We start from the raw sequence: 25,554 nt of genomic DNA, 5'->3' as shown, positions 1-25,554 counted from the left end.
GAGATTTTATAATTTAGAGATTTCTATTTTATTTTCTGTTACTTCTTGCTATCTTTTATTTATTTATTTTTATGAAAGCCCTCACTGTGTATTGGTTCCAAGGCAGAAGAATGGTATGGGCTAGGCAATGGGGGGGTTAAGTGACTTGCCCAGGGTCACATAGCTGGAAAGCGTCTGAGGCCACATTTGAACCCAGGACCTCCCATCTCTAGACCTGACTCTCAATCCACTGAGCTATCCACCTGCCCCTTTATCTTTTATTTTTGCAGGCAGTTCCTCTATTTCTTTTCTCAGTTTTGGTAGTATATAACTCTGCATAAGCAAAATCTGATCATTCTTTTTATTTTTTTGTTGTGATTTCACTTTGCTGTTTTGATTTGATTTTGTCCTCTATTAATTAGGTTAATAAAGATTTATTAATTTTACTAAGTCTTTTAGTTTTATTCATCAATCAGCCAAAACTTATTAAATGCCTACTATATTTTAGGCACTATGCTAAATACTGGGGATAAAAAAAAAGGTAAATGATAATCTCTTAAATTTGAAAAGCTGGAAAATCTAAATTACTTAGGAAAAATTGCTTGGAAAACTAGAAAGCCGTCTGATAGAAATAAGGCTTAGAACAATACTCTACTTATATTACTACATATTATGTTACAATACTATAGTACTCAATATATTCTTAATAAATATGTCCTTAATAATAAATATCATAACATAAAAAAATTAGAACAGTAGATGATTATATACCTTTCACAGTTATGGGTAGGAGAAGCATTCCTACCCAAATAAGGGATAGAGAAAATTATAATATAAAAAAATAGCACATAGAAAAAGAAAGGAAGCTTTTTTCTAGAAATGGAAAAACCCCAAAAAACTTTTGCTATAAAATTTCTTTGATAGGGATTTAGAATCCAAGATATAAAATGTCCATACATTGTGACTAAGTGATTCTACTACTATATTTATATGCTACAGAGCCCACTGATGAGAAGAAAGTCTTCACAGATAATAAATGTATCATTTTTTCTGATTTTTCCCTCTTATTTCCCTTTTATTTTGGGGGAGGGTCTTAAAAATATTTTTCAAAATAAAGGATAGCTCTCTGAAAATGGGGAGCTGAAAGGATACTAAGAGAAATGTTGGTGATAGGTTACAAAAACAGAAGATATCAAGAAAAACTTAGTTTCTGATTTTTTTTGATCTATTGATCAGTTTCACTTACTTTTTTTCCTTTTTCATTAAAAAAAAAAATCTTGAGGGCAGCTAGGTGGCTCAGTGGATTGAGAGCCAGGCCAAGAGACAGGAATTCCTAGGTTCAAATCTGTCCTCAGATACTTCCTGGCTGTGTGATCCTGGGCAAGTCACTTAACTCCCATTGCCTAGCTCTTACCATTTTTTTTGTCTTTGAGTCAATACACAGTATTGATTCTAAGATGTAAGATAAGGATTTTGATTTTTTTAAAATTCTTTATGCTTTCTGGGAGGGAAAAGAGGAAGGAATATAAGGGAAATTTAAGCAATGCTTTAAAAAATCTATTTTTAGAAAAATGAAAAAGATGCTGAATATGACAAATATAGAAAATAAATGTTACAAAATTACAAAGAATAAACTTGGCCCCAAAGAAGATATATATCTATAAGATTCCCACTTTTCTGCAGAAGTAGGGGATTGCAGGAGGGTGGGGGTAGTCAATTCATGGGTGTGGAAAACACAGCCTATAAGTTCAGACTTTGAGGATTTAATGGTCTTTTATAATTTTTTCTTTTCTTTCTTAATCATTAAAAGTAATTCTTTTTTTGAAGGATGGTTTTTTGAGACAAAGAAGATGGGGGACAAATCAGATGGATACTTAGGCAATAAAAAAATATGAATAGAATTTTCTTTAAAAAGAGAGGTCATTGCTGACTTTAGAAATAACTATTCCCAAGGAAATATGCTAGACAGATTGCTTCTTCCTAACTGTATTTTGCATGCATGTTCAATATACTGTTAAAATAAAAAAATTCATTCTAAAATAGGGTAACAACCATTTAACAAATAGTAGTTTTACCTTGAGGTACTTAGGTGGCTCACTGGACAGAGTGCTGGGTATGAGTCAGGAAGACATACATTCAAACCTGATCTCAAGACACTCCTGTGTCTTGAGCTAGGTGATTTTGAGCAAGTCACTTAATACTGTTATCCAAGAAAGAAGGAAATGGCAAACCAAGCCAGTTTCTTTGCCAAGAAAACTCCACAAGGGTCAAAAAGTCAGAAAGGACACAACAACAAAAAACAACAGTTTTACCTTGCCTTGCAGTGTATTCATTATCTTCAATTAGCCTGGCTAATCCAAAATCTGCTATTTTACAAACAAGATTATCTCCTACAAGGATGTTAGCCGCTCGAAGATCTCGGTGGATGTAGTTCATTCTTTCGATATATGCCATACCATCAGCAATCTTGAGAAGAAACCCAAATAGAACCATTAGAGATAGAGACTACTTTAGATATAAATTAGATAACTATCAAAATGACACATTTTGAAAGAAGATTAGAATTGCAAATTGCTGTCAATATGTGTTTCTAACAGAAATTTAATGATAATGAAATCAGGTTAAAATCAAAATAAAAAAATTTAGGGTTGAATCTGTTGTAGTGAGTTTTTGCTCTGTTCTCAATTTAGGAATAAATTATTTCTACAATCCTAGTATTTCTAGTTGCCACTTGACTATACTAGCATTAGTTCAAGGAAAGAGGGGACAATAGGAATTTGAAAGAACCCTGGTATGGATGTTCATTAGTACATTCCAAGCCAAGATTTTTAAGTAACCTAATATATTTAGTCATCATACACATTCATAAGCATTGCCAATGAGGATAATCTGCCCTGGGAAAATGTGTATGAAACAAGGTGGTCCACGATCTTCCAAATAGCAAGGAGTATGAGAGTTTTGGAAAGGGTTTGGAATCCCTAAAGGTTTGGCTATGTGTCAAAAAGCTAATATACCAATGAATATCATATTCCTTAAATTACACTGCTATATTTAGGTACCTAATGTGGGATACCAGGTAGATGAAAGATTAGGAAAAATATGTCTGTAAATGTAAATATTGGCTATATCTTCAATCATTTTCAACTTCAAATTCTTCCAAAATCTTCCAAACAGAAAGTAATTTCTGTTAAGCCAAAAGACAGGCAAATGAAAATATACAACATATACAAGCTAAATTGCAGAAAAATTATCCATAAAAGTCCTATTTTGTTGCATATCCATGAAGTGACTGTCTATGTATTTTTGAAGGATTTGCCAACAGAGTGCAAGCTCTGACAGTCCCTTTGCCAATACAGAAAGACTTTGAATATGGGCTTTCCAAATAAAACTGAATATCTGTTTTTCAAGAATGAGCCTAACTAAGTTCATCACTAGGCTGGTCATGAAGAAATAATTTTTTGGCTACAAGAATTCTCAAAGACTACAAATCTACTTTTTTTATCCCTAGAGCCAATCACACAGTTTTTAATAAATGCTTGCTAATTGAAGGAATTATCATCTGTATCAGTAAAGGAAAGATCACATTGATAAAAATCCCCAATCTATGAAATATAAGATGGCACTATTTTAAGACTTTTTATATTGCTTTCTAGTTTGAAAATGCTTTGCAAGCAGTAAAGCATGTAAACGTGACCCAAGTTATTACACTTTCCTTTCACATACATAATCTCATTTGATCCTCACAGAAACCAAGAATGGCTGTATTATCATTTCTATTGTACAGAAGAAATCTAGCCTAGAGAGATCAACCAACTTGTTGAACATGACAAAGTTATTAAGTTGCAAAACGTGGCCTTGAACAAGTCTTCCAACTCCAAAACCAGTGTTCATTCCACTATACTTTACTGACCTCTTTAATGACCCCTTAAGTTACTACATTGGCCTATTTTAGTAGTTCAAAATCCAATATAATTTATACATTACCTCTGATAAACAATAAGGCAATCCATGATATCTGATTTTTTGTAATTTATCTGACAAAATTCAAGATTACAAAATAGGAAAGTTCAATGTCTTATGGGCTGAATTAAACTTTCATGAGTAAGCAAGGAAAAAAGAGGCAAAAATATATATAATTACAAAAATCTAAATACATTCAAGGTAATCTATCTGATCAAATATCATGTCAGGCACACACTATCAAAGCTAAAGGGCACATCCCTCTTCTTTCTTTTAATAGCTAATAATCAAACTACCTTCTTTGGGAAATAAGTAGCCAGTGATGTAGTGGAAAACACAAATGACTAGAAAAGAGAAACCTTGGGTTCCAAGTTCTAGCTCTACTACTAGCCAGCTAGATCACATGATTTTAGCCAAATCACTTAATCTGGGCCTTAATTTCCTGTGTGGTAGGAAGAAGGATGGGACTAGGTATTATCTATGGTCTTCTTACTCAATTTTATGATAAAAAAAAATACATTTTAAAAGATTTTTCTTAATTTTTATGTATCTTTTCAAGCCATTTAGATAGCTATAAATGCACACATATATGCATGTGTGCACACACACACACACATACCTGTGCTGCCATATCAACCAGTTGTGGGAGCTTCAAATGCTTTCCATCTCCTTCCTTAAGGAAATCTAATAAGCTTCCTATAACAGAAACATTTTATGAAGAGAAGCAAAATATAAAAGATAAACTACAAAACAAATAAACAACATTTTCGAATTTTAACATCCCCCCCTCCCCTTACCTTCTGTCTTAGAATCAATACTATGCATTGGTTCCAAGGCAAAGAATGGTAAGAGCTAAGCAATGGGGGTTAAGTAACAGGATCATACAGCTAGTGAATGCTTGATGCTACATTTGAACTCAGAAGATGGGACTTCCTGACTCTAGGTCTAGCACTCTATCCACTGTACCACCCAGCTGCCTATAAACTCCTTGCAGGCAGGGACAATTTTCACTTTTATCTTTATAACCTAGTACTTACCATAGTCTCTGGTAAGGTACTTACTGAATTCCTTTTTTTTTTTAACCCATCTTTGCATCATTCCTGTGTATTGGCTCCAAGGCAGAAGAGTGGTAAGGGCTAGGCAATGGGGTTAAGTGACTTGCCCAGGGTCACACAGCTGGAAAGTGTCTGAGGCCAGATTTGAACCTAGGACCTCCTGTCTCTCCGCCTGGTTCTCTACTGAGCTACCCAGCTGCCCCCTACTTATTGAATTCTTGTGGAATTTAAATGAATTAAGAAAAATTCCATAACTGGGTAGTTAAAAGTATCAAAAGATGTAAAGGGAGCCAAAAGGATGAGAACTAAAAAGACATCAAATTTAGCAGTTGATGACCTTAACTATACTTAATCATTCCTATCAAGGGGCTGAACCACGTTCTAAAGAGGTCTATTTAGAAGATGAGCAGTTAGCTGATGCTAGATGAAGACTCATCTTTTAGAGTTCAAATCTGACCTCAGACACTCACCAAGTTGTATGACCTGGGCAAGTTACTAAATCCTGCCTACCTCAATTTTCCCATCTATAGAACGAGGAGAAGGAAATAGCTAACTACTCCAGTATCTTTGCTATGAGAATCTCAAATAGGGGCACAAAGAATCAGACAACTGAAAATTCAGCAGGTAAAGGACTCCTCCCTGAAGTGATTAGGGCAATGATCAGACAGAGAGAAGGAAAAAAAATCTGATTAAAATCAACTAACAGAAGTAGCTCTAGGGTTTGTATTTGACCAGGTGGAAAGGAGTATCCTGAGAAAGAAAAATTAGAGATTATTGAATGGTTTTAGGAAAAAATGATTCTTTAGGGTTATATGGGTATTTTAAGTGACTATAGTTCTATCTGATGAAACAAAAATTTACCTTTCTGTAACTGTTTTATTATATGAAATTAAAGTCAAAATCATTGGGATATTTGCTGAATTCTAGATCATAGACATTTTTCATACCCTCAAATGACTTTCAGAAATCACTGACAGTAGGTTATGCACTTATAGCACAGTTGTCACAGTACCTTTGGATCTGGTTTGGATTTGATGATTTCTAAACTCCTCAGTGGCAGCTAAGTGCTTTCTTACTATTTTGGGTTTACTTAAAATCAGCAACTAGGTAGCTCAGTGGATGGGTTGCTGGACCTGGACTTAGGAAGATTGGAATTCAAATCTGACCTCAGACACCAACAAGCTGAGTAATTCTGGATAAGTCACTTAACCTATGACTGTCTCTGTTTCCTTATCTCTATAAAGGGAAGTAATGGTTAGCATCACTTACTGTCCCAATAGATAAAATACCATAAGATAGAAACAGGCAGTTTTCAAAAAAAGAAAGCCAAGTCATCAGTAAGTATGTAAAAAGATAATCTTCAAATAAAGCAACTTTTTTTTAACCCTTACCTTCCATCTTAGAATCAATACTATGTATTGGTCCCAAGGCAGAAGAGCAATAAGGGCTAGGCAATGGGGGTTAAGTGCCTTGCCCAATGTCACACAGCTAGGAAGTGTCTAAGGCCAGATTTGAACCCAAGACCTCCTGTCTCTGCCTGACTCTCAATCCACTGATCCAACTAGCTTGCCTCCATAAAGCAACTTTTGAATTTCTACTTCATACCCAACAAAACTGAGAAAGCAACAAAAGACAAAAATGATAAATATTAAAGGGTCTGTGAGAAAACAAGTACACTAAATGTATTGTTGGTGGAGCTATGAATTGATCCAGTCATTATGGAAAGAAATTTGGAACTATGCCCAGAAAGTTATGAAAATACACTTTTTTTTTCAACTCCTACTAAGCCTATACCCCAAATAAATAAAAGAAGAAAAGGATCTATATGTACAAAAATATTTATAGCAGCTTTTTTAAATTGCAAAACACTCTTTATTTTGCTGGCAAAGTGATTTTCCTAAAGCACAGGTCCGATACTGTTACCCTACTCCACCTTTACTTCGGTGGCTCCTTATTGCCTCCAAGATCAAATACAAAATGTTCTGCTTTACATTCAAAGCCCTTCTCCCTCCTTGCTATCCTCTCCACCCATCCTTGCCAGACTTCTCACACCTTACTCCCCATCCCAAACTCTCTGATGCAGACACTGTCCTCCTGGTTGATCCATGAACAAGACACTCCATCTGTCAGTTCCAGACATTTTCTCTGGACATGCCTCATTGCCTGAATGTTCTCCCTCCTCAACTCCCAACTACTGGCCTCTCTTGCTCTCTATAGGGTACAACAAAAATCATACCTCCTACATGAAACCTTCCCAGGCTTTCTTAATTCCTGTGCCTTTCCTTAGCTGATTATTTATCTAGTATATAGTTTAAATATATTTAGTTGCATATTGTCTCCCTCCTTAGACTGAAAGCTCCTTGCCTTTTGCCTCATCCCATGATCATAGCAGTATCTAGGACACAGTATAGTACATAGCAGTATCTTGGCTCTTAATAAATGTTTACTGATTGATTCATGGTAGCCAAAAATGGAAAACTAATGAGGGGAGGTCCTCCTATTGGGGAGAGCCTACACAAATTATAGGGTTGTACTGGGTAGGAGGAGAGAGGAGAGAGAATATAGGTAGCAACCCTAGGAATTTATTCAACTTTTTTCCTATTATTACCTGTTTTGTTATTAAAGACATTTTCCTAGATCCATGTTAGCGGAAAAAGTAAAAAGCAGGGTCTGAGTTAGAGATGTATGGAAGGAGGTATTTCACATGATGATGATAAGGGGGTAGGGTGGGGAGGTGTTTCAACTGTCATGTAGATGAGGCAGACATTTGTATATTGGGATATATGCAAATTGAATGTACTTAAATCAAGGGCTACCTACACAATTCCATTGAAGTTTACTCTGGTTTGAGACCCAAATTGATTTGTCTTAAGCTCTAAACACCTTAGTATTTTTTTATATTCCTTTACTCTAATTATCTTCCTTTTTATCACCTTATTTTTCTATTCATTCCCTTCCTATAGTTACATAAACCCCTTCACCTTTTCATTCTGTATTGTCATTCAAAATTTTTACTTTTCTTCCATATTTTTCCCAAATGAAAAACTTTCTCATTAGAAAAACCATCAAACTTTCAAATGCTTAGGAAAAAGAAAAATCTGCTTTGCTGAAAACGTTTAAGAAAAAAAATCTAATACATATAAATGAAATTATCCCAAAACAGTCCTTCAAAATATTTTTAAGGGGAAAAAATACCTTCATTCCTATTCATCTGTTCATAAATACATACCTTTTGACATAAATTCAGTGACAATATAAATTGGTTCCTCAGAAACAACAGCATATAATGGAACAAGTTTATCATGTCTTAGTTTCTTCATGATCTGAGCTTCCTGAAGAAAAGCTTCCGGCATCATTGTACCAGGCTTTAGTGTTTTGATTGCTACTTTTGTCGTCCCATTCCATGTTCCTAGGGAAATAACAACTTCTGTTATTTTAATGAGTTTTAAAGGATTTTCAACTAAAGCCATTTGTGCCAAATTTCAAGTTTAATGATGAAAACAGTAGCAAAAGTCAAAATGAATAGTAGGGGAAAAAAAGTAACAGTTACAAATGTTATAGGTCATGAATCTTATAAGTTTGGTGTTTGGGAGAAAAGAAGTATGGAAATGTTACTAATTATGCAAAAGAGTAGCTATCACATACATAACACACTGCCTATCTCAACTTACAAGACAGATGAAATGGAAAGAATGCCTCTAAGTTGTGTTATTAAAAACTACTCCTCCACTCAAATCCTATCCCAATGCCTCATCTTTGTATTCTCAGAAGGACCCTGGATTCTCAAAGACCATGATAGCAGAGCATAAGCTCTGGCAGGATCTACCAAGCTGGAAGAAGCTCAAGAACAGATCCACTAAGGGATGTTTCTTATCTGAGGACACTAAGTCCTCAGAAAAATCTTATTACCTAGTGGCTTTCAAATAATGAATTTTGGTTATGGAGTTGTTTAAGAATATCTATTAGGTTACAGAAAGATGGTGATCTGTGTCAGCGGAGAGGATACATTGACAAAATTATAGTTTCCTGACAAACTGACTTATTCCAAATAACATCTGGATCCTTCACAGGACTCTCTAACTCCCAAGTTGTTGATTCTGTGCTACAATACAAAACTCTCATAATGTTATTCTCACTTTCTTCTTTAGCAAATATTTCATATGAGTGCTAAAGGCACATTGGCTAAAGCAGTAAGACTGGAGTCAGGAAGTTCTGAGTTAAACTCCTACCTAAAACACTTGCTAGCTATATTGCCCTGGGCAACTCACTTACCCACTGCTTCCTTCAGTTTCCTCCTTGGTAAAGGGAGATAATATCACCTTCCTCCCAGAGTAGTTGTGAGCATCAAATGAGATAATTACTATAAATTATTTAGCATAGTGCTTGGCACACAGCAAGTACAATATAAATGTTATCTATTATTGTTAGCTTTGTCCAGCCAGAGAATTTCATAGCTTTCTCTCTCTTAGTGTTGAGGGGAAATTCTCCTTCTGATATAAGCAGCTCTGGCAATTAGCTAATGTTCTTCATTTATGGATATACCAGATCAATATCTTCCATCTACTTGGGATACTACTACACTCTATACAATTAGCCAGTATGGTCAGTTTTCAATGTTTATGTTAAAATTATCTTTCAATTGTTACACTTTAATTGATATCTTAATATCTCAACTAGAATGATTGTATTGGGTGATTCAATATTAATGGTAAGGGACTTCGTTTGGAGGAACTGACCTCACCAAAAAAACATGGGTCTAGAACAAAAGATTTTTTAAAAGTCATTTCCTCTTACCCATCCATACTTCACCAAAACATCCTTGTCCTAGTTTAACTTCTAGACGTAAAGATTCTCGAGGAATTTCCCAAGCATCTTTTGCCAAACCTTGAGTCTGAGGTTTCACAGTGGGACACACAGTTGTTAACTTATGGCACAAGCCATCAGCATGTTCTAGAGAATTAAATATTAACATTTCATTACTTAGAAAAATTAAGTTCTATTCAATAATTAAATGTTCTTTATCACATGAGACAATATTTGTAAAAGCAATGAACACAGGGGCAGCTATGTGGCTCAGGCCTGGAACATCAGATTTAGAGACAGGAGGTCCTAGGTTTGAATGTAGCCTCAGACAAAACTTCCTAGTTGTATGACCCTAGGCAAGTTGCTTAACCTAAATGCTTAGTCCTTACCACTCTTCTGCCTTGAAAACTGATACTTAGTATCAATTTTATGATAGAAGGTAAGAGTTAAGGAAAAAAGGCAATGAACACAGGACCTGGAACATAGTAGACATTGCTCTTTTAATATAATTTTTAAATAACAAAATTTATATAAATATTCAAGCAATACTATACTAATCTTACTCAGAAACACCTATATAAAAAGGTGGATCAACTATTCAACAAGTATTATTAGGTAGATATATAAGTGAAAAGAATCAAATAAAGAAACATACTTGAAAGAAGCCTACTTTACAATGGGTGAGACAAGTAGATAGAAAAATATAAACAGAGGACAGGTAGGGGGCTAAATGTATTCAGACCTAGGCCTAGAGATGGGAGGTTCTGGGTTCAAATCTGACCACACGTCCTAGCTATGGGACCTTGAACAAATCACTTAAACCCAATTTTCTAGCTCTTAATGCTCTTCTGCCTTGGGAGCAATACATAGTATTAATTCAAAGACAGAAGGTGAGTGTTTAAACTATATATATATATATATATAAACAGCTTAAATATAAAGTGAATAAAAATGAATACAGAAAAGTAATTAAATAATTAAGATGGAAGGAGGGCACTAGCAACTGAGGACATCAGAAGAAAAGGTTTCATGCAGATGGTGCTTAAAGAGAGGGAATCTATGAAGCAAAAAGTAAGAAGGTAGAGTATTCCACCATGGGAGACAGCCAGAAGAGATGCAAAAAGATAAAATATGTACTTGTATGTGAGGAACAGAAACATGGCCAATGTGGCTGGATCTTAAAAGGGGTGGGAGGAAAGCAATGATGTCCATAGATGGAAAGAGGCTGGGGCCAGATTATGTAGCCGTTAAAAGCTAAACAGAAGGGGTTTATATTTTTGTTATAGAGATAGAATGCCTAACCCTTTTGTGTCATGGATGCCTTATCAGTTGGTTGAAACAATGGATCCCTTCTCAGAATGCTCTTTTTAAATGCATAAAGCACAAAGGATTATAAAGGTAAAAAAATTATATTGAAATGTAGGTAGCATTAAAAAATATATAGTAAGCAACATGTTTAAAAATAACAAACAAAACACAAGGCCATAAATGCCAGGATAAGAACCCCTCTCCTAAAAGCAAAAGTCACTGAAGTTGAGTGAGGAGAAATCACATTATCAGATCTATGGTGCAGAAAAATTATTTTGGCAGCAATGAACAGAAGTGGCTGTAAAACTGAGAGATGAGGCAGAGAGACCAGTTTAGAGGCTGTTTCAATAATCTAGGAGATAGAGCCTGAATTAAGGCTGTAGCTGTTTGTGTGTATATGAAAAGTAGTTAGGTGCAACCAATGATGAGAGGAATCCAGGATAATGCCAAGATTAAAAACATTCAAGACTTGTCTTCTATGGAAATTGAGAAATTTAGAAGAGTGAAAGCTATAAGGATATAAAGATGAGTTTAGTTTTGGAAAAATGAATATCAGATACAATGAGTGATATGGGATCTAAATGTATAGGCTATAAATGTAGGTGTGGGATTCATTTGCCAAGACATGATAACCTAGGAGCTTATAAGGTCATCATGAGAGAGTAGGGGATCTAGGACAGGATTTTTAGGAGCAATCTAGTTAAGGAGTGCAATGGAGATAAGAAAGAAAAGGAAAATGAGAAAGAAGAGTCAAACAAATAAGAAGCAAACCTGGAGAAAGGAGTGAGAAGAAAGTATGCAATAACAAAGTGTGATCAGTGTCCAATGAAAACTGGTCAAGAAATATGAAGACAATCAAATTGGGCAGTGAAGACATTGTTAATAATTTTGAAGAAAGCAGTTTGAATTGCAGGATGAGGTAGGAAGCCAGACTACATATCATAAGAGAACTTAGTGAGAAAAGAGGAAACAGATGAAGCAAAGGTAGACAACTTTTTCAAGAATCTGACTGAGAAAGGGAGGAGAGTTATGTGATGAGATGGTAGGGTCTAGTGAAGGTCTTTTGAGGACTGAGAAGATTTATGTCGTCTGAAAGCAGTAAAGAAGGAATCAGTTGATAAGGAAAGGATGAAGATCTGAAAAAGGAGGAGTATGATTAGGATACAATCTGCTAGAAGGGAATTAAGTTCAAGTATAGAGGAATTGGCTTTGGCATAGTGGGATAGTTCTTTGTCAGACACAAAGAGAAAGGTGGAGAGTGGGAGATTATGAGATAAAGAATGGTAGCTACTATCAAGTGCCTAAATTTTTTTAGTGACATAAAAGGGAAAGTGCTGAGGGGTTGAAGAAAAGGAGAAGGAATGGGAGCCTTAAAAGAGGGAAGAGAAGGTCTGTAATAGTTTCTGTGGAAATGGAGGTAGGGAATCATTTAGGAACTAATAAAAGAATTGCCTTACTTTAGTGAGGGCCCAGTTAAGGATGTATATTAAAGGCACATTAATAATCTTATATTTTAAAATTCATAGTTATTCAAGTAGCCATACTTATTCACTTTAAATTATTCACCTACCTGTGTAGTGTTTGACTAGTTTCTGTAAAGTATCAAATGGTGCTCTGGTTGTGATATAGTATCCACCATTGTCAAGTTTCCGAATTTTGTAGTGTTTAACATTGTCACCCCTTATCTCATCCCAATCACGAATAGAAAGGGAAAAAGCACCTAGAAAAATGAATCCTTTTGTCATATCTTTCTTAAAATACCATTATAGAAAATACAACTAGTATGGCTATAAAAATGTATTAATTTAGCAAGGATCATACCTTTGGTGGTTTCACTTTCTCTTACTAAGAAGATACCTCGTTGGTTCCCAGGATTGAGAAGTAGTCTCTCAGCATCTTTTCTGCCCATTTTGCCAAAATACCACCTGGGGGTAAAATGATATGTTGATGTGTTGGATGTAAAGTTGAATAAGGGATAGGTAATAAAAAGATGCAACAGTAAAAAAAAAAAAGAATGATAGTGAGATGTAATAGCTACTGCTTTATTTATCCACATATTAAATGGCTTAAGTCAGTAAGGTATCTGGCTGGCAAAAAGAATTCAAGGGGCTGAAAAATATCACAAGAAAAGGATAAACCATTATATATAGAAAGTGATACTAAACTTTTCCTGTAATTTTTGGTGTAAGTGAAACTACTTTAAAATCATCTTATAGATGACCCTTCAGAGAGTGGTATTCAAATTGTGTGCTGAGGGGTACTTAGCAAGATTATGTTGCAAATTGCATTGAACCCACACAGGAAAATCCATGTGCAGGTCTGACTCTGCCATGGCATGCTGTAACTTATCAAAGCAAAAGAGACTACTGTCACATACAAGTCTAAGTAAAAAGGAGCAATATAAATAGAAATTCAATTTGTAAAAATATCTATAGTACAGCAGTGAATAGTGAGGGCAGAAAAGATTAACTCTGGATCATCTGTGATAATGGCAATGTCAAGTGAAAATAATGGGAACGTGGCAGAAGACATTACATAGATGTCCTAGCAATAACAATAGAGTCCATGCTATATCCATAAATCTAATATGCAGCAATCAGTCACTAATATACTATTCAAATTACTGGGAATTTTCATTAGGAAAGGGCTCAATTACTAAGATTTTATTGCTAATAAACTGACACAATGAACTAAAAGTAACTATGATATGAGTAACTTGCTTCTGTGATTTTTCCTAATCAAGTAAAATGACCATCTTTGAATAAATAGCAAAAGTTTGTTACCCTTTCTATATCCTAGAAAGAAATGTAACTAAAATTCAAGGAATCTGTGTTCTATATTTGGAACATAGAATAATTTATATAATGGCTAAAATGAAAAGTATGTATATAACAGTGTAAGTAGAGTTGAACTTTATATTGCATTTCAAAGTTTATAAAACTTTTTATATGGTTAACCTCATTTGATTTTTTAGAAAAACCCTATGTGGCAGGTATTTGTTACATTGTTTTCACTCCCATTGTACAAATGAAGAAACTCAGTTCAGAGAGATGATGTAACTAGCCTGTATTCTCATGACTCAGTAGTGTCCACGGAGGGATCTGAATCAAAGTCCAGCACTTTATCTAATGCACTCTAAGGCCTCCTCTAAAATGTATATATATAAATGCCACACACAAACACACACAAACACACAGAAGAGTCAGAATACCTATAATCCAACCCCTTATTTTACAGAGAAGAAAAATAAGATTTTGAAAAATTAAGTAACTTGACAAAATTTTTTCCAAGTATTTTACAAAGAAGAAATTATAATAAAGATACATGGTTTAAAGTTTACATGACAGTTCAACTGGGTTATTACTGTTGATCATTACCTGGCATAAAGGGTAAAATCGCTTTAAAATAAGTAAAACTGGAGAATGTCAAAGGATTCATGATTTCATATAACCTTTAAAATAAGTTTTTGATTAATATTCACTATTTATGATCTTACTCTAAGTGGATAGATATCACTGAATTATTGAGTTTCATATCACATCTTCTATTAATAGGATACATTAGTAGTATTAATATTGGCATAGAATTTTGTGGTTATTACATCATTGGTTAAGTAGGATGCATGCTGAAACACATTTGAAATAAAGCATAAATAAAATATGAAGTAATTCCTTACTCTTCTGCCTGAATGGAGTCAGCAGGAGCTACATAATTGCTAGGGATATATCCAGTCTTTCCTGTAGCTATGGATCTTGCTTCCCACCAGTCTCCTTCCCTGAAACAAATATAATAGCAATTACTACAAAGCAGACATGTTAACCAAGATACAATATATGCAACGTTATTTTCCATTTTAAATAAGCAAAGGGTATACTGCAATTTTTGTTGGGTTTGTCATTTCTATTAAACTGATCATTATTTGGACTTTGACATACTAAAATGACATACAAATTAAGTGAATTCTGATATATGATGAATCTTTATTTTCTGCCATTCCAAATTAGTAATATTATTTTTAATTCATTTAATAAAATAGCAAGTGAGAATGTGTTTGAGAACTGGGTGTAACAAAATAATCATGGCTCAACTCAGGAGCTAGCTCCTCTGATTTTCTCAATTGTTCATACTTTCTTTACATTTTTCAGTAGTATGAAAATTTCACCAAGTCAAGAAACATTTTGTTAATCTGAGAGCAACTTTGATGGCCTGAATATAACAGTTGATTAATAAAGGTTTAATGAACCTGACTGACTAGGAAAAAAAAGGTGAGCCACTCAAATATCTAAGAGAGTGATATAACAATTAGTAATGCCATCTGCTATGTTGGTGCCCTGAAAATATTAAAAGAAGATAATGGAGAAAGGCTTCTTGGCACACAGGTAAGATTCTTTATATAGGGGATTTATGGGATGACAGACAAAAAACTGCACAAGACATGTAGCTTAAAAACACAAGTTAGTGGTAGTTATTATCTGCACTTGTGAAAGAAGTGCCTATTTGATCACAGAGCCATTAAATTATCAAAGAAACAGATGAACATAAAATAAAAGGCTCTCTCATGTAATTCTTTCAAAACTAGGATTAAAAACAACAAAGAAATGCATAAAATTAAGTCACCTGAGGAACAGTGATAAGCTTTTATTAAATTACTCAGTTTTTGCTAGATGTTTCCCTTTTGAGTATTACATTAAACTTCACTGCTCCTTTTATTCATTTTAGAAAAAGCGGATACCTAGCACTTTAGCAAGATGTTAACATTCAACTACAATTAGAGTAAGGGATCTATTTTATATTTCCTAAAATATTCTTAGAATTTCCCAAAAGAAAGCAAGAATATAAGGCCTATTTGCTTCTATCACCAACCTTGCAATTATGTGCTAAGTTAAAAAGGATTCCACTAAATTTATAGGTAAATCTGTCATTTTTTAAATGAAAAATATTTGTAGAGCAAATCCTATTGTAGAGGAGCTTGTTCTCTGAAACACAATGCCTCCTTTGGCAATTCAAGAAGTTATCACTTAATATTTGTTTCGCAATTCATATCAATGTATTTCTTCTTTTCTCTAAACAGGGCAAAGACAAAATGGGGAAAAATACACCTCACAACAGCAATACAATTAAATGTGTAAATTAAAATATTTAAGAAATCAAAACAGTTTTTTACCAAATTATCAGATATTTTCTTAATGAAAACACCTTAAGGTATATAAAACTTCTCAAAAAGGGAGACGGGTATGAGAGGGAGAAAATTTGGAAATCGATTTTAAAAATGAATGTTAAAGTTGTTTTTATGTGTTATTAGAAGAAAATAAAATGCCAAAAAGATATAAAATTTCTCAGTAAAAATTAGTAAAGACAATAAACGATTCTTGAATCATAGATATAAATTATAGTACTCACTAAGAACTTTTAGAACATTAAAAAAAACTTTTAGAACATTAGAACAAAAAAAATTTAGAATGAGAAGAGAGAACAATTAAGTCCCACATTCAAGTAAAACCAATTTAATTAGTTTTAAAGACTAAGTTTTTGTTTTTAGAGAAAAATAAAAATATAAAAGGTTGAACTAAATGGCTTAAAAATTAATAAGGAATATAAAACTATCTTCCTTAAATATTTTAAAATATATTTCAAATCCATAATGGTAGGAGAAGAATTGGGGATTGAGAGGATGATAAGAAGAAAAAAACAAACAAACCTGTATTTAAAATTTACATAATGAATTTTGTTTAAAGTGGGAAGAAATACAAAGCAAACAGAGGAGGTTTAACCAGAAACTATCAGTAAACTGAGCTAGTATGATTAGAGACATGAACTGTTCACTTTAAACCTTGTAGTTCCCTGGAGCTACAGGCTTCGCATTATTATTATATACACCACCTCTGAAATAAAAATTTCATTAATTAACATTAATGGCTTTATAATATTACTTTATCCTTAATTTTTTGAATTCCATTTTGAAAGGACTAGACACAGCAACCACAACAATGGTTGAAATTAAAGATAGGTTTTAGCCTAATGGTTAATCCCCAGTTTATAGACTATTACTACAGTTAATACTGATAATTATAAGCTGACTTAGTAGTATTTCCCTATGAAACATTTATAATACTCACGTATTATTAATTATTTGAAATCTTTCACTCTTCTTAAAAGAAAGATCTTCTGTAGTTCTAGCTTCATAATCATATAAGGCCACGAATATAGTAACACCACCTAACAGGAAAAAAGTGACGTGAGCAAATTGTATAAAAGGACACCAGAAAAAGTCTCATAAAAAAAGCTGCTTCTTGAATATAAAATCCTATTTATTTTTAGTTGATTATGAACAAATAATCAAACAAAAACATCTGATTCAGCATAGTAAAATATAATAAAAGGCTTGCCTTCATTAAAATGTCTCCCTGATTTTAACATTGTACAAAATTTTCTCTGTCAGGCACAGAGATAGCTTTCAATGACTATTTTAAGTTAATACCAAATGGGGCAAAAACAGGAAAACATTCTTAGAGCTGGAAGAGTCCTTAGAACAAGACCTAATCCGGTCTCCTTGTTTATAGATGAGGGAATTGAGAACAAAAAAATTTTAGTGACCATCTTAAGGTGATTCAGATTATCTAATTCCAATATTCTTTTAACAGGACCAAACTATATATAATGTCCTACAATAGAGTATAAATGGAAATGGAATTCCTATGCACTTGGAAGTCTTCTATATGTTTCTGTTTATAAACTCCTCAATTAAAATATAAACTTTTTGGTAGGGGTTATTTCATTCTTTATATTTATGTTCCTGATATCTAGCATATATACTGTTGTTGTTCAGTCATGTTTGACTCCTTGTGACCCCATGGGCCATCCTGTCCATTAGGATTTTTTTTTTTTTGGACAAAAAAAATTGGTATCATTTGCTATTTCTTTCTCCAGTTGATTGAGGAAGAGACTCAGTAGTTTGCCTAGCATCACACTGCCAGTTAAATGTCAGAGGCTGGATTGGAACTCATCTGATTACAGGCAGCTAGGTGGGGCAGTCTATAAAAGTACCAGGCCTGAAGTCTCTCTTCTTAAGTTTGTTAAGAGACAAACACTGCAGAAAAGACTAAAAAACAACAATTTCATTATTCTAGATCCAGCATTCTTATCTACTGAGCCACTTAGCTACCTCTTTAGCTGATAGATAGGAAGTACTTAATAAAGGCTTATTTGTTGATATTATGTTGATTGGATCTCAAAATACAATTCAAAAGAGATTAGCCTCATGATCCAAAATGGAAATAATGCAGGCATAATTAAATCAATCCCTATTCAAGAAGTTTCAGGAGTTCCCTACAGTCACTAGGACAATATACAAACTTTTGACATTGAAGGTCTTTCACAATCAGAATGATTATCTTTTATGAAGTCTTCCTTGTAGCATTTCCATCCCAGTCAGGTTGACTGCTTGTAGTATACACCATTTTCCACTTCTAAAAATGATTCCCCCAGGTTTTCCTAGAAAGAACTCCTTCCTCAACTTCACCTGTTGGAATTCTTGTTTCCCTTCAGGATTCAGTTCAAAGCCTCAACAATTGGAAGCAGCAAGGTGGTGCACGCTGAGCTTATAGTCTGGGGAAAAGGAGCTCAAATCTTGCTGCATATTTACTATATGTGTGAGTGTATCTTCTAAGTCTCAGTATTCCTATTGTAAAACGAGGCAGTTTCAGATGTCTGATGCTCCTTCCAACTCTAAATCTATGACCATATGACATTCCTGAAACCATTTGTTAATGCCTCCTTCCAAAATTACTTTATATTGTCTTAGTTAAAATTTTTACTTAGCCACATACATAGTGTATCTTCACCAATAGAACTATAAGTTCTTCAAAAACTGAGAATGTTTTGTTTTCCTTTGTTTTGCTAGCACCTAGCGCACAAATGTTGGTTGGAAGTAAACTATTATACCAATGGTTTGAAGATTATAAAAGCTTATAAGTTACAATTTTTATATATAAAGCCTTATGCATAAAAGATAAGTTACAGTTCCATTAGTATATATATTTTGGAGCTGTGGGGTCAGAATTGAATAGTAAGAAGAGTACAGCCTAAGATGCATGTGGGAAATTGCATAGTACTTTCAATGATTCCAGTCTGCTTCTATTTAAAAATATCAATATTTTCCTATTGATATTATATGGCTGCTTACAATGAAACACGAGGCTCTACAAAAGAATAAAAACGGCAAAGAGCTCAAAGGGCAATGGAGAGATGACTGCAAATAATCTTCAGTATATTATTAAGTGGTGACTAAGAATTGGCTACATATAAGATATCATCCTGGAAATGGTTGTTAGAAAAGGATGTGGAGTAGTCATATAAAGGGGGGGAAGAAGAAAGAGAGGGCTCAGGAGAAGAGCTAGAAAGCCTGAGTGCTGTAATAATACCCAAGCAAAGTAAACAATTATAGATAACTTGCACTGAAGAGATCCTGTAGGAAAACAAGAAGTAATCTCACCAGGATAAGAATGTTGAGGGTTGTAGTGTGTACAAAGGCAGGCAGTATGCACACTGATTAGATTAACCAAAGCTAGGGTTACAGAGGAGTATAAAAAGATATTTGTGAACTAAATTCTATGAAACAAGAGAATCAAATTCAAAATTGACAAATGTCTCCAGTCAGTTATAGCAAAATTTCTACTCTGAGAAGAGGGCAAAGTTTTCTCAAAATACTCTGGCCAGGGGTATGCTAGGTGTTTTGGTAGACAGTGTCAGACCTATGGGTTCAAATATGACCTCAGATACTTCCTAGTTGTTTGACCCTGGGCAAGGCACTTACCTCCCACTATTTAATTTAGCCCTTACCACTCTTCTGCCTTGGAACCAAAACACAGTAATGATTCTAAGATGAAAGACAAAGGCTTAAAAAAAAAACAACTCTGGGTTTAAAAGTCCAACCAGGGGCTTTATATAGTTGTTGTCCTATATTCCTAATTTCACAGATGCCATAGCTTAATATTATGGCACCAAATAGGCCTAATGTCTAAGAAATTATTAAATTAACATAATATTAACTTACTTATAATGATATAACATGCTTTAAAAATAAAATGAGCTAATTTTAATATACAGGTTACCAATTTATAATTGTAAAATAAAATACCATTTCAGGATTCTGTGCTTAAGAGTCAACAATCATAAATGAATTGATAAAATATTAGGACAAAAGAGCATTAGAACATGTTTATGCAATAAATACATTACTTCAATGTCAAAATATTAACTGAAGATAAGTATTCCACCATTTCCAGAGAAGATGGTTGTCTAAATGAGATGAACATCTATCTCCCATGTATCAACTGTAGCAAAATCCTGAAGTTTGAACTAGATTGAATAATGATCAAGAAATTCATTAAGAAACTACAGAAATACAAGCATAAAAGTCCAAAGCAATCTAGAAATGCAAATTTACTCAAGCAATTGTAAGGACCTAAAAAATGATGTGGTGCTAATATAATAGAAGGAAAAGAAACATATCTCTTCAGAATCTTAATGTCTTCAAAAAGATATGAAAGGAATTAACTTAGAAAAACAGGCCCTGGGGGTAGACTGGCTCTGTTCTGTAGGTTTAAAGAAAGGAAAGAGAACAGAGCATAAAAATAATATTCTATTGTAGAAATCAGGAAGATGGGGTAGAGGTAAGCTATTTTTCATAACTGGGCTGGCTACATAAGAAAAAAGTATGCAATCATTAAGAAGGGGGGAGAGAGTATAAAACAAATTCAATTATCCAAATTTGAAATATACAAAGGAGGGTTGAAAATATACACCCAAGTCTGGTGTAGAAATATATCAGACTACATGGAAAAATCAAGGAAAGGGAAGACAGGATAATTAAAAGGGAGGATGAAAATGATGATGAGAGACATGACAAGCAAAACAAACCTTATAATCATGAAATAGGGATTAAAATGACAAAAAGGAGAGAGACACAGAGGTGAGGGGGAAAAAAGATTGAATAACCAGAATCTAAGGGGTTGCCCACCAAATGGGTAAATGGCTGAACAAATTATGGCATAGAATGTAATGGATTATTACTACACGATAAGAAATGATGAAAAAGATAATTTAATAGAACCAGGAAAATAATTTATATGGAAACATCACACTATAAAGAAAAATCAATGTTTAAAGACTTTAAAACTCTGATTAACCCAATGACCAACCATGTCTACAGAGGTGTCATATCACAGAGGTGATGGACACAAGAGACATTCATTTTTCGTTGTTTTTTTTTCTTCTTTCCTTTTTGGCTTTTAATTAAGGAAGTGAGGTTGGAGGGCAAGAATGATCACTAATAGTGATACAAAGGAAAAAAAAGATGACATACTTTTTTGGGGGATGCACAGAAGTTCAGAAGCAAGCACAGCAAGGCAAGAATTTAGTTCAAATAAGTTCAAAATAAAAATACTTTTTAAAAAGTAAGTATTTTGCCTCAAAATCTGGAATTTTCAATGTCATATATTTAAATACTACACTTAATATATTCTTTAAATTAAATATATTCTTTAAATTTTACCCTGCTTTTCTTTTTTCTTTTTGAAAAATTTATTTAATTAGTCAATTTAGAACATTTTCCCTTGGTTACAAGAATATTCTTTCCCTCCCCCCTCACCCATCCTTTCCCCTAGCTGACGCGCAATTCCACTGGGTTTTACATGTGTCCTTGATCAATACCTATTTCCATGTTGATGTTTGCACTAGGGTGATCATTTAGTCTACATCCCCAATCATATCCCCATCGACCCAAGTAATAATCAAGTAGTTGTTTTTCTTCTGTGTTTTTGCTTCTAAATATGGATAGTGTTCTTTCTCATAAATCCCTCTGAATTGTTCTGGATCATTGCATTGTTACACTATAGAAGTCCATTATATTCAACTGTGCCACAATGTATCCATCTTTGTGTATATATACTGTTCTCCTGGTTCTGCTCCTCTCACTCTGCATCAGATTCTGGAGGTCATTCCAGTCCCCATGGAATTCCTCCACTTTATTATTCCTTTGAGCACAATAGTATTCCATCACCAACATATACCACAATTTGTTCAGCCATTCCCCAATTGAAGGGCATCCCCTCATTTTCCAATGCACAAAGCTGCACAAAGAGCGCAGCTATGAATATTTTTGTACATGTCTTTTTCCTTATTATCTCTTTGGGGTATAAACCCAGCAGTGCTATGGCTGGGTCAAAGGGCAGACGACAGTCTTTTATCACACTTTGGGCATAGTTCCAAATTGCCCTCCAGAATGGTTGGATCAGTTCACAACTCCACCAGCAATGAATTTTGCCACATCCCCTCCAACATTCATTACTTTCCTTTGCTGTCATGTTAGCCAATCTGCTAGGTGTGAGGTGATACCTCAGAGTTGTTTTGATTTGCATCTCTCTGATTATAAGAGATTTAGAGCACTTTTTCATGTGCTTATTAATAGTTTTTTATTTCTTTATCTGAAAATTGCCTATTCCTTAATAGATTTTAATTAGCATGCTAGGTCAGTTTGCTAGTATTTTGGAGCATATTTTGAAACTGCGGTGGCAGTGAGAAAATTAAAAGGATAACTATCACTATCAATAAAAATACTATAAAAATAGAGAATTTTAAAGTATTTTGAAGCTGTGTTAAGTTTCCATAACACTTTTCCTTTTCCTTTTTTGATTTCTGCTTCCTGTTCTCAAAACAGAAATGTGTCCAAAGATGGGGTAGAAAAATAAACACACAGTAACACATTTAGCTGTCATTATAAAGGAATTATATGTTCCACATGAAGTGAATTTTCTAGGCAGCTAAAGATTACTACTTTAAATGTCAAAACATTTTTGCTATAATCAATTTGGATGGAAAGCTTTCTAAAATGTGTTACACATTTTCAAAACTTCTTTAACAAATTACATAGAGGAAAATCTAGCTATTTCATATTTCTGCACCATCATTCTGACTCTCATTATTCCACCACTCTGTTATACTTTCAAGGCTTTCGTGTGGTCTAAGTTGTTGGATTTTTAAAAAATCTGTCTGTGATTTTTAAAAAGCTTTTAAATTTTTTCCATCATACTTCCGGACATAAGTTCTTACTATTGCCAATCTAATACTGACTCCAAAGGTAGTCATTCCTGACAAACAATCATATACTAGGTATGTGGCCCTTGGCCAGTCACTTAACCCTACTTGCCTCAGTTTCCTGCTCTTTAAATGAACTGGAGAAGGAAATAATAAACCATTCCAGTATCTTTGGCAAGAAAATCCTAAATGGGGTTACAAAGAATTGGACAAGGCCTGAAACAACTAAACAATAATATCTTGTGGCCTGGAAAAGCTAATAATCAATCTTGTTAGAAATGTATCCAGTGGAACTGCTCATTGGCTATTGGAGTGGGCTGGGAGGAGGGCAGTGAAAGAACATGAATCATGTAACCATGGAAAAATACTCTAAATTAATTAAATAAACTTTTAAAAATGCACCCACAAGGGGAGTGGAAAGCAGAAGAAAAACATGATCAATCATGCAGTTTGATGGGGATATGACTAGGGTTCTGGTGTTAAAAGATCACTCTATTGCAAATATGAATAATATGGAAAATAGGTTTTGAACAATGATACATGTATATTCTAGTGGAATTGCTTCTCAGCTCTGGGATTGGGGAGAGAAAGAAGATGAATCGTGTAACCATGGAAAATTATTCTAAACAAACAAACAAACTAGTAGGGTAGCAAGCAGACCTGGAGATGGGAGGTCCTGGGTTCAAATGTAGCCTTAGACATTTCCTAGATCTCTGATCCTGGTCAAGCAACCCCAATTGCCTAGTCCTAACCACTCTTCTGACTTGGAAATAATATTTGGTATTGATTCTAAGACAGAAAATAAGATTAAAAAGAAATCTTCAATGGTTTTCCATGGAATTTTTTAAAAAATATAATAAAATCAATAAACCATTAAAAAAATATGTCCACAAGAAAGGCAAATTTTCTTCAGGTAGTAGGGGATCTTCTGTGACCAGTATGACATAGGACAGGTAGGCATCCCTATAATTGATATCACACATTCATTTAAGTGTCTGAATAAAATGAATGATAACAATTATTTAACTTTAAAATATTATCACACTTTAGTAACATGGAATTTATAATTTGTTATGAAGAAAAGCTTTGATATCATTTAACTAAGAAGGATTTTCTAGTTAATGAACCATATAAACAAGATCACAGAAGTAATGTAGGATAAACAATGGTAGGTTCAAATTCTACCTTAATCATTCTTAGATATGTGGACTTAATGTCCTCTGGTCTCATACACTAATTGGGAGAAAAAATAACACTTGGTCTACCTACACCTTATGGAATTGTGGTGAGAAAAGACACTACATTATCACTGCTTTCATCTCTGATTTAAAACAGAAAATTTATAGTATGTTAATTATTGGCAAATGATGTTAATTCCAAATTAAAATAATTTTATTTATTCCTTAAGGCAAAAATCAATTTAACCTCTACCTGTAAATATTTTATTAATATTTTAGGACATTAAATATTGTAGAATATATATTTCCAAAGTAATAAGACTTTTTTCATTAGTTAAAAGGCATACTTTTTACTAATCATATAATCCCTCCTCTAATTTGCCTGAAACAATGTCAAGTTATTTAAACAATTCCCCATCTTTCAATGAACTTTAAGTTGGTGAGTACTCTCTCTCGAAATATAGATTGTATGCCCTTCTCCCCCTTTAATTTTTTTTTTTTTTAAACCCTTACCTTCCGTCTTGGAGTCAATACTGTGTATTGACTCCAAGGCAGAAGAGTGGTAAGGGCTAGGCAATGGGGGTCAAGTGACTTGCCCAGGGTCACACAGCTAGGAAGTGGCTGAGGCCAGATTTGAACCTAGGACCTCCCGTCTCTAGGCCTGGTTCTCAATCCACTGAGCTACCCAGCTGCCCCCTCCCCCTTTAATTTTATAAATGGTTTTTGAGAGTTGCTGAGGATGAGAATTATATTCCTCAATAGCTGGGGGGCAGCTGGGAGGCTCAGAGGAGAGACAGAGGGTCGTAGATTCAAATCTGGCCTCAGACACTTCCTAGCTGTGTAACCATGGGCAAGTCACTTAACCCACATTGCCTAGCCCTTACCACTCTTCTGCCTTGGAACCAATACAGAAGGTAAGGGTTTTTTAAAAATTAAAAAAAAAATAATTCCTCAATGGCCAACTTTTTATACTATGATGAGAAAAATCTCTAATTCAATGGACACAATGAAAATCAAATAAAACTTGGAATAAGAACACAAGGAATAAGTATATAAGACATATGTACTCCTTGAAGATTTCCAATATCCTACAAAACTACTCTTAACTTTTCTATGTTATCATTTTTGCTCTACTAATAGGAAACAAGAAGTTTTCTTCATTTTTTTGTTTCTACAAG

The 25,554-nt window shown here is 34.0% G+C and overlaps 1 protein-coding gene across 3 annotated transcripts in view; it reads right to left on the bottom strand.

Annotated features, from left to right (window-relative positions):
• The window catches only part of YES1 (YES proto-oncogene 1, Src family tyrosine kinase), a 118,749-nt gene that overhangs the window by 16,565 nt on the left and 76,630 nt on the right, over nt 1–25,554 (bottom strand). For all 3 annotated transcript variants that reach the window (XM_056823772.1, XM_007487641.3, XM_056823774.1), the window contains 8 exons: nt 17,222–17,321; nt 14,782–14,880; nt 12,927–13,030; nt 12,676–12,825; nt 9,789–9,944; nt 8,224–8,403; nt 4,559–4,635; nt 2,292–2,445 (listed from right to left, as the gene is read on the bottom strand). In XM_056823772.1, coding sequence (XP_056679750.1) covers nt 2,292–2,445; nt 4,559–4,635; nt 8,224–8,403; nt 9,789–9,944; nt 12,676–12,825; nt 12,927–13,030; nt 14,782–14,880; nt 17,222–17,321 — 1,020 coding nt within the window. The remainder of the gene's footprint in view (nt 1–2,291; nt 2,446–4,558; nt 4,636–8,223; nt 8,404–9,788; nt 9,945–12,675; nt 12,826–12,926; nt 13,031–14,781; nt 14,881–17,221; nt 17,322–25,554) is intronic.

The sequence above is a fragment of the Monodelphis domestica genome, chromosome 3, assembly GCF_027887165.1.
Source record: "Monodelphis domestica isolate mMonDom1 chromosome 3, mMonDom1.pri, whole genome shotgun sequence".
NCBI classification, from domain to species: domain Eukaryota; kingdom Metazoa; phylum Chordata; class Mammalia; order Didelphimorphia; family Didelphidae; genus Monodelphis; species Monodelphis domestica.
This window is presented reverse-complemented; position numbering and strand designations above follow the sequence as displayed.